Genomic DNA, 10,399 nt, shown 5'->3' with positions numbered 1-10,399 from the left:
TTTTAATTTATACGATACTTTTTAGATTTCGATATTAAAATAAATCTATTTTTTATTATAAGTTTTCATTCCGAATATATAAATCTTGTTTCAAAAAATTTAAAGATTACATGACAAAATTCATGATCAAAACTAAACTATTTGACTATCAAAAAATAAAAAATAGCACATAAATTGAGAAAGATAAAATTATTTATTTCACCTAATCAGTTGAAATCTGAACAATTTCGAATCAAATGTCCATTTAATAAAATCAAACAGATCGCAAGTTTTTCCCCTTGTTAGTGGTTACATCCGCTGTTTAAAACATTTACTTCTCAAATTCACTTTATTTTTCATAATTTGATCCGGCAAAACATTTCATGGCATTTGAGTGGCTATAAAAATATTAATTAAAGAATACAGCAAAGTACAATTTATTTAACAATCTAATAAGAAATAATATTAAATGAAGTGAAATAGCAAATATTTTTTAAAAAAAAAAAAGAGGGAAAAAGAAGAAGCAACCCAGAAATAGAACTCTTGGTGGAAGAGATGAGACTCATCCATCAGTGGCATTTTATTTTTATTTTTGAAAAATTTACAAGACGAGACAAACAAAGCAAACATCATCACTTTGTTGTCCCACATCATTTCTTTGGAATATTATTTATAACATACTTGATTTGTCTGCAAATAGTAAACTAAAAGGTTCATGGATTAGGCCAGAGGATGCTTCCTCTCTCCACCTCAGAAGCCTCATAGGAAAGCTCTTCTCAATCCTCAAATTTCCACTCTTTATAAAGAGCCATCAACACACTCTTTTTTTCCACTCAAATCCCAACTTTGAATTTGAACATTCCTCTCCAATTCCTTTTTAAATTCTAAATAAATGGGCTCCCCACAAGACTCACTTGATTTGATTAGCCAGCATCTTCTTGATGATTTTGCTTTCATGGAAAATTATTACCCTGAAAATACCCTTTATTCCCAAAGTTGTGAATCTATGGACCAGACTTGTTTCTCTTTTGAAACAACTCAAAGTTCAAATCTTGATGATATATCAAGCTTGTTTAGTACTACCTCAAAAACAAAGTTTGATGGTTTTTTCGAGTTTGAAGCAAAACCACATGTTATTACTATCAGCTCGAAGCAAAAAACGAGCTTGAAAGAACGCAAGCCATCTCTTAACATTGCGATACCTGCGAAGCCTGTTGTTCAGAAAGTGGAAGTTGTCAACGAGAAGAAGCATTACAGGGGAGTTAGGCAGAGACCATGGGGGAAGTTTGCGGCAGAGATTCGTGACCCGAACCGAAAGGGGACTCGGGTTTGGTTAGGAACCTTCGATACTGCTGTGGATGCAGCCAAGGCATATGACAGGGCAGCGTTTAAACTTAGAGGCAGCAAAGCAATATTGAATTTCCCTCTTGAAGTTGCTAACTTTAGGCAACAGAATCATGATATTGAGACTCCACAGCCAGTAAAGTCATCAGGCAGTAAAAGGGTGAGAGAAACAGAGGAATTAGTCATCAAGAAGGAAAGGAAAATCGAAGAAGAAAGAGTAGTCACCACGGCAGCAACAGCTCCATTAACACCGTCAAGTTGGTCGACGATTTGGGAGAGTGAAGATGGAAAGGGCATTTTTGAGGTGCCGCCATTGTCACCATTGTCTCCACATATGGGCTTTTCTCAGCTTGTCATGATATAATTTTGGGATTTAGTATTTGATGAATATGCACCTGACTATAAAGAGAGTCTGAGGTGAATTAGAATTAGAATGATGTATCTTTGGATCTTGAATCTTTAGTAATTTCATTGATTAAGAGTTATTCAATGTAAATACACTAAAATCTGTTCAATTCATCTTTATTCATTTTCATAATATGGAATAGACATTTATATGAATCAGATTGTCTCTCTCATAATTGAAAACAGGGTATGGGAATTATTATTTTTAGTATATTGAATGATGATCCAAATGTACACTTTGTTCCTATATTTATTCACATGAAAAGAAACTACTAAAATATTTTATTCTAACTTCCTAACAACTTACAAAATTATAGATCATTTTCTATCTTCACCTTCCTAATTAACCCGGTTCCTAGTTCCTAGCTTTTTCTTGTTAAAATTGTTGAATCAATACACAATTTTGAACTAATTCATCCATGGAAGCTATATCGGAGAACGGAGAGAATTCTTATTACTGTGTATTTTCAACTCACTGTACAAGTGCACTGTGGCATTCCTTTTATACATATGTACGACTACCACTAACTACTAACCATGATTACAACTAACTACTAACTATGATTAGTTACATTAACAAATTATATCAACTAACTAACATTCTAACAAACTCGTGCCACATCAGCAGCTAGCTAGTAGCTATCTGCTTATCATATTCCTTACCCTCAATACCCCCGTTCAAGTTAGGTGGTATGAAGATATTCTTCAAGCCTAGCTTGGAAACCAAATAAGAATGTTACTGTAATACACCGGAAATTTTTTCGCAAAGATTCGAACATTTCTTCACGTGTGTGTAGACTCGAACCGAAGGGCTTGTAATTTTATATATGAGTTAGGACCAATTCCTAAGTATTTGAAGTGTGTTAGATGTGTTTAGGGGTCATAAGGGATCTCTAACACCAAACCGAGTCCAAAGAATTCTAATCGATTAAGTTTTCGGATGAGTTAGTATAAGGTTCAACTTCAAACGACCATATCTCCTAGAATATAATGAACTGGGCGGCCCACGACCTACCAAATTAAAGGTCTTTGAGTCTTCTTTCCAACTCCACCAAGATTGCAATTTTTGGAGTTCGGAATCAAAAGTCATGACCATTTTACTACAGACTAGTATTGCAGAAATTTCAGGTCTGGGCGACCACTGCAGGAAATTTAGGCTTGGCGCTCCAGTGGCGTCCGGCGCCACTATAGCGCCAGAAAACAGCCTCAGTAGTTTGGTCCTTGGCGCGACGCGCCACTATTAGATGTGCAGGGTTTTAAGCCTATTTTGACTTGGCGCTGCAGTGGCGCGACGCGCCACTATAGCGCCAGCAAGATTTTTGCCCAGTTTTCCAGATTTTTTAAGAGGGGCAACTTGGACTTTTCCCTAATTATATATACCCTCACTTGGAACGTTTTGGGATCATTTTTCAATCCCCTCACCTCCCAAAAATCCTAATCTTCATCCCCTCTTCCCTTCCAAACATCTCCAACAAGAAATCCTCCCAAAAGCTCAAGGATTCAAGTTCTTCAAGTCATGTCTTTGGTTTTCGGTGGGATGTTCTTCATTTCCAGGTATGTAAGGCTAACCTAAAATATGAATTGAGTTCTTCCATATGTCCATAGATGTGTTGGATAGAAGTGGTGAAAGATTTGAACTTTCTATGGAAGTTTTTCTTGAAATTTCCTAAACTATAGAATATTACTAAAATGTGTTAATGATGTCTTGAGTTGGCTTTGTTGAGAGTATGGATTCATGTATTCATTCACATGAACCCAAGATGAGATTAATTTTTAGTCATAATTTATCTTGAGGATGAGATTGATGATTTTTATGTAAAATAAAAATAATATTGTTTTTATAGTGAAATGAGGTATTCTTTTACTTGAGTTTGATGAAATTGATTTTGAGTTATAAGAGAATTGGGATAGTTATGAATGTAAATGGCATAAAAAGGAATGAAACATTGGTAGAGCTAGAATGTCACTTTTATTTCTATAAATAGAATATAGAATTAAATAAAGATTTTGGAGCAAGATGTTTGATAATGATGTGAATGATGATGTTGATAATGATGATGATGTTGATAATGATGTGAATGGTGATGTTTTGATGATGGTGTGAGTGATGATATGAATGGTGGTTATTTAACATATGTAGAATGATTGATGAAGAAGTTATGTTGATGAGGATGTTGTGTGATGAAGTGGATTGGAGTGATCATGTGATATGTGATTTGCGTAATTTGATTTGATTGGAGTCTTATGAACATTTTGAAAATAAATGATCTTTTGAGAAGGAGTTTTAAATAAATGATTTATGAATATTTTTGCATAAACTATTTATACACTATTTTTGAGTTTAAAGAATGATTATTTTCATCTATGATTTAAAAAGAGTTTAAGCATGAGTTGAGTTTGAGAAGTCTTTTAATTATTTTTGAACATGAGTATTTTGAGTATAAATGAGTTGAGCATTTTTACTTTAAAATGTCGATTTTTGAGATTGAGTTGAGATTGTATAAATTTTAAAGAGAAGAGTTTGATGATTTGAGATGAGTCGATTTGAAAGAAGGTCCAATGAGGCCAGATTTGATTGAGTTTTGAAAAGAGTCCAATGAGGCTAAATGAGTATTTTGAGTATTTTACTCACTTGATAGATATGAGCATATTGAGTCTTAGGAGGAGTATCGAGCACCGAATTGGGTAAGAGTATAGTCCATACTCGAACCAATAAACTACGTCGCCAAACGTAGGAGAGGATTGAACCGTTAAAGTCGGATGTTTCCCAAATTATTGTCCTGACATGATAGGACTTGGTTGGATTGGATCCATGATTGGTTGATTCGTCCATACCCTGGCAAGGTATGAACGGACGTGGCAACAACATCGGCTTGTTGTACTATCACTCACTCATATGGTGATAGTTATCGATTAGAGAAACTCCCAAATTGAGTGGATTGTGCATGATATGATTGGTTTGATTGAGATTGTTTGATGATTGAGTTGAATTGTATAACATTACTAAGTTTTAATTTGCATATTTATTGAGTTGAGTCCTTTGACTTGATTGTTGAGTTGATTGTATATGATTGGATTGGGTTAGATGCATTATGACTAGATGGTACATGATTGGATTGGATTAGATGATATGTGATCGACTTAGAGTTGATGGCATGTGATAGATTGGATTAAATGATATATGATTGGATAGTGTATGATTGGATTGGATCGGATTGTATATGATTGGATTAGATCGGATTGTATATGATTGGATTAGATCGGATTGTATATGATTGGATTAGATCGGATTGTATATGATTGGATTGAGCCGATTGTATATGATTGGATTGGATCGGATGATATATGATTGGATTGGATTGAATGATTTAATTGAATTGTATCGTACATGATTAGATTGGATTGGATGGTTTATGATTGGTCTCTGTCTAAAATGTGTTCTTACTTTAGACTTATGACACTTTGATTTAGTCTCTCTTATCTTTCTAATTTTGAGATATTTGAACCAACGTTATTCTTCCTTGAGGTATGTTTCATTCCGCCATATTACATACTCGTATATTCTATGTACTAACGTCCATTTGGACCTGCATCGTTTCATGATGCAGAGACAAATTTAAGAGATCGTCAATAGAAGCACCATTAAGGATCTATACACACTCAGCGTATTGGTGAGTCCTTTCCTACATCCGGAGGACACCACATGAAATATCACATCTCTACTGATAAAGAACGTATTGTGCTCAATATCATATAATTTGTAACCTTTTATGTGGTTCAATATCCCATTAGCACTGACTTAATGGCTCTTGGTCTAAATTTATCTGTTTTGGAAAGACTTGTAGCATAGCATAAATAACCAATCACTTTCATATAGTAGAGATCAGGTAACTTCTTGTACAACAGTTCAGAAGGTGTTTTGTTAGTCAAAGTGGAAGAAGGAATTCTATTAATGATATGTACAACACTTGGAATACACTCTCCCCAAAAACTGATTAGCAGATGACCCTGGAACTTTATTGCTCTAGCTGTTTTCAAAATATGTCTTTGTCTCCTTTTCAATACACTATTTTGTTGGGGTGTGTGTGGATAAAAGCTTTGGTGAATTATCCCATTTATTCTGAATATTTCATCACACTATACATTAAAAATTCACCACCATTTTCTGTCCTAAAGGTCTTAATCATTTTGTTAAACTGAGTGTTAATCATCATGGTGAACTCTTTCAACACAGTTGACACATCAGACTTCAAGTGCATCAAAAAAAATCATGTACATCTAGAATAAAAGGGCAGCCCGGTGCACTTAAGCTCCCGCTATGCGCAGGGTCCGGGGAAGGGCCCGATCTAGAATAGTCATCAAAAATTGTTAGAAAATATCTCATTTTATTATGTGTAGCAATCTTATATGGTCCCCATACATCTAAATGAATCAATTCAAAACATTTAGTATTTCTACTATGACTAGTAGAAAATGGTAATGTAACTTGTCTTGCTAATGGACAAACATCACAATTAGGTAATACAAAATTGTTATTGCCCGGAGAAGTAATTTTTCTAAGAACACCCATAGGCACGTGTCCTAATCTCTTATGTTATATCTCAACTTCACCATGTCCTTTTGTGGCTGCAAAAGATCTTTTTTCCTTAGACTCTAAATGCTTGTGTGATCGCAGGATGTACAAACCATCAATCACTTCACCAATATCCTTCACTCTCCCAGTGAAGAGATCCTGGAGAAGGAAAAAATTAGGAAAGAAAAGTGCACTACAATTCAATTTCTTTGTCAGCTTAGACACTGAAAGAAGATTGAATCTAAAAGATGGCACACACAATACATTGTTAACTACATCACCTCCTATTAATTTTGAACTTTCTGAGTGTGTAATGTTAACTGAGTCACCAGTATAGAGTTGTACCTTTCCTGAATTTGCTACTGGTAATCCATGAATCAATAAGTGTTTAGTTCCAACCATATGGTCTGTAGCACTACTATCTACAATCCAGTCTGGACTATTGAATTCACTAATAAAATAAGAAGAGCCAACAAAAATACCTGCTACATTAGCACTGAATTCACTCAACATGGGTTTATTCAACATCTAAAGGATCTGATTATATTGAGTTGGAGTGAAGTATGGAACTGATCCATTATGTCCAAAATTTGGTTGTGGAATAGGTTGTGATATATTCATGTTTTCACTTGATCCATGAATGTGTCCATTGCTACTACCTGCAATTGGCTTGTGAGAATTAAAGTGTTCACTTCCTTCACCTGCAAACGACATTTGATAACCTATTTGTCCATTTGTACTAGGAGCTCCCATTTATGGTGCAGTAACAACATTTGCCCTCTTCTTTCCTTTGTAATCTGCGGGGTAGCCTATCAACTGATAGCAAATGCCCCTTGTATGACCCTGCTTGTTACAATGAGTGCAATGTTTCAACTTGTTATAATTGGCCTTACCTATGACCTTTCATATCACAAAAGTCACAGTACAGAACACCTCAGTTGTATTGTCTTTGAAACTGACCGCCATTGCTACTAGATCCTTGACCCCGAGATTCTTGAGTCCCCATACCATTTCCTCCGGATCTATTTGTGAATAATGCAATAGGATCAATTCCCTCTGGAGGCCGCTTAACAGTTCATTTTTTGTCAAGACAACCACTACAAGCGACTTCCAGACCCAAAAGAAGTTGTCACCAAAGAAAGTACGGTTCCATATTATCCTCCACTTAATGCACGTTGACTTTCATCCTGAATAATTATGGCATAGCACTGGTTCACACTAGGGGATGGGTTCATCATGAGTATTTGACTCCGTGCTTGTCTATAATTGTCATTCAATCCATGAGAAATTGAAGTAATTTCTGTCTAGTCATGCTTTCGCTATATTCAATCGACTTCACACAATAACAAGATGGAGGTGGGACAATTGAATCGTATTCATCCCATAGATCTTTCAATTTCGAGTAATACACAGAAACAGGGGAAACTCCTTGAACATGCTTAACTATAACTTTATGAAGATGAAATATGTGTGACATGTTTACCTTGTCAAAACGTTCCTTTAAATCCTTCCATACCAGTACTGCATTGGATTGAAATAGAATGGCGCTAACTAGCTCTTTACTCACATTATTCATCAACCAGGAGAGAACTACTACATTGCAATGATCCCACTGCTTCTTCTCCAGATCTGTCTCAAAATCATCTCGCTTGAGGCTACCATCAATAAATCCTAGCTTGTTCTTCGTCAAGAAGGTTAATGTCATGACGCGACTCCACAACGAGTAATTTTCCATTCCTGTGAGCTGAATTCCAATCTGAACAGTTCTTGGTACATCAGATGTTGACAGATACAGAGGATGATCATGGCCGATCTTCGTCGCCATTGTACTCCTTCAAATTGATAAAATTGAATTGATAAAACAACAGAAAACTTGCAGAATCGTTCAATTCTGCTCTGATACCATGCTAAAATTGTTGAATCAATACACAATTTTGAACTAATTCATCCATGGAAGCTACATAGTGCACTGTGACATTCCTTTTATACATCTATACAATTACTACTAACTACTAACCATGATTACAACTAACTACTAACTATGATTAACTTCATTAACAAACTATATCAACTAACTAACATTCTAACAAACTCGTGCCACATCAGCAGCTAGCTAGTAGCTATCTGCTTATCATATTCCTTATCCTCAATATTAGTAATATTTTGCAGAAAACATACTGAAACCATTACGTTTTTTATATCTAGACATCTATAGGGCTTTCCAATAAATGTAAGGTGAGTCCATAGACTTATGAAAGATCTACATCTTGTATGGTCAATATACCTGTTGATCAAAGTTGGTTCTTATACTGAAGATGCAATTGAATTTGTATTGCTAGATACATGAGTTTGTCATCAGTAGAAAATAGAAATTTATTGAGTTGAGCTAAAATTAATTTTGACGATTGAAAAAATATTTATATAAGAACCAAGTCTTTATTAACCGATTTCCAGAAGTTCTACACACGTAGTGAAAGAATCGGGTCCTTCACAAATGAATGGAGATGACCGTTGATTAGACGCAACAAAGCACATTCCAAGTATAAGAACAATTTCTTGAGGAACTGGGTTTATGGGATAAATATGTGGATCAAGGAATAAGAATTCAACATGAAAATATTGTCATATTTGCAAAAAGGAAAGAACTTTGAAATAAGGAGAAAATGAATGAAGGTTGAAACAAATAAGGCACCAAGTCCAAATAGGATTGGATTTTTTAACCAAGTTTCAATGAGTTTTGGACCAAAAAGAGAAGAAAAATTCGACTATCACTATTCATACATTATGCGCCACATTAATGCTATTATGTCGAACGCTAATTCACACATATACAAAATTTATTTTTGACAATAACATTTATCGTGAGGAGTATTTTGTGAGATTCAACTGATTAATGAAAGAACATGTTCCTAAGAAAGTTGTTGCTTTAGTTCTTGATTTTATTATGTTTGATTCTTTTGTTCGCAAGTTGTAAAACCTATTTACTTTTTATAGCAGTATTTTAATAGGTGTGTTTTAAGTGTTGAAGTTTTGCTTTCTACTTTTTAGACCAGGAAGAGTCTTGAAAGTGATTGTTTCAATCTGTTTGATTGTAAGGGTGAAAAGATACTAAATTAGTAGTTTCTTTAATTCTAGAGTTGTAATTTAAAATTATTGAGGTTTTAGTGGAGATTTGAGATAATTTCTATACGAAGATAGGTCGTGATCTTTTACTCTTTTTTTTTCAAGCAAGGTGTTTTTTCATGATAAAATTATTCATATGATGTATCCACAATTTTATTTTTTGTTTAATGACTGAAAAACCTAATTCTTTAGCACAATAGATGATAATTAAAATAACATCCTCAATTTAAAATTATAATTAAAAAATTATGTAAAATAAGCTGCAAAGATTTACTAAGGAGAAAAAGGCAGCAACCTGGATATTTCTTAGTCGATAAAAGGAAACAACCCCTTTGCAAGTTGATTGATGCTTGATTGCCTTGTTGGAGCTGACGTTGCATGCAAGTATAAGGTGATAAATAGGAGTTGAATTTGAGTGGATCAAAATGAGTTGAGTTACTAAATAAGTGAATTATTGATTTCTTCAAAAGTTATTTGTGTTGATTAAAATGAGTATCATAATTTAATCTGTTCAACTCTTATTAAGTTTCGATTGTTTTATTTATTCTTTTATGATTTTTAGTACCTTCTAAAATTATTATTTTTCTTTATTATAACAATATATCAAATAAAATCAAATATTTTTTTTGAAAATATTTTGACAAAAAGATTTCGTTATTAATTTTAACTAGATACTCATACTATCCCAAACTTTGATGGGCAATAGTTTGGACTGAACTAATAAATAAATGAGTCAATAATAAATTCAAATTTAAATAAATTAGAAGAATTATAATTTTATGAATTAATTTGCCACATCTACGTACAAATAAGACGTGCACGATCCCTATATTATTATTTCCTACATTATATTTTGTTAAATATTACAAAGCGTCAATGCCGTTGAAAAGTACATTTCGAAAGGAACAAAAAAGTCAAGTGATGGGGTCCCTTTTGCCGATGGTCAATTCACGTGCTATGTTTTATTTGCTAGCG

General features: G+C 34.0%; 2 protein-coding genes across 3 annotated transcripts; one reads left to right on the top strand and one right to left on the bottom strand.

Moving 5' to 3' along the window:
• Window positions 1–686: 686 nt before the first annotated feature.
• LOC129894940 (ethylene-responsive transcription factor 5-like) lies at window positions 687–1,941 on the top strand. Its single transcript, XM_055970536.1, has one exon. The coding sequence runs from the start codon at window positions 872–874 to the stop codon at window positions 1,685–1,687; it is 816 nt and encodes a 271-aa protein (XP_055826511.1). The 5' UTR covers window positions 687–871; the 3' UTR covers window positions 1,688–1,941.
• Window positions 1,942–6,109: 4,168 nt separating this feature from the next.
• LOC129895962 (uncharacterized) lies at window positions 6,110–8,236 on the bottom strand. 2 transcript variants are annotated; one of them, XR_008767891.1, is made up of 2 exons: window positions 6,784–7,614; window positions 6,110–6,460 (listed from the first exon to the last, which is right to left on the bottom strand). XR_008767891.1 is itself a non-coding variant. In XM_055971756.1 (2 exons), exons 1-2 carry the CDS (start codon window positions 8,124–8,126, stop codon window positions 6,323–6,325), a joined length of 480 nt encoding a protein of 159 aa, XP_055827731.1. In that variant the 5' UTR covers window positions 8,127–8,236; the 3' UTR covers window positions 6,110–6,322. The 2 variants fall into 2 exon arrangements, 1 of the variants encoding a protein (XP_055827731.1); XM_055971756.1 differs by lacking the exon at window positions 6,784–7,614 and adding an exon at window positions 7,785–8,236.
• Between the last annotated feature and the right edge of the window lie 2,163 nt (window positions 8,237–10,399).

The sequence above is a fragment of the Solanum dulcamara genome, chromosome 7 (assembly GCF_947179165.1).
Source record: "Solanum dulcamara chromosome 7, daSolDulc1.2, whole genome shotgun sequence".
NCBI classification, from domain to species: Eukaryota; Viridiplantae; Streptophyta; class Magnoliopsida; order Solanales; family Solanaceae; genus Solanum; species Solanum dulcamara.
This window is presented reverse-complemented; position numbering and strand designations above follow the sequence as displayed.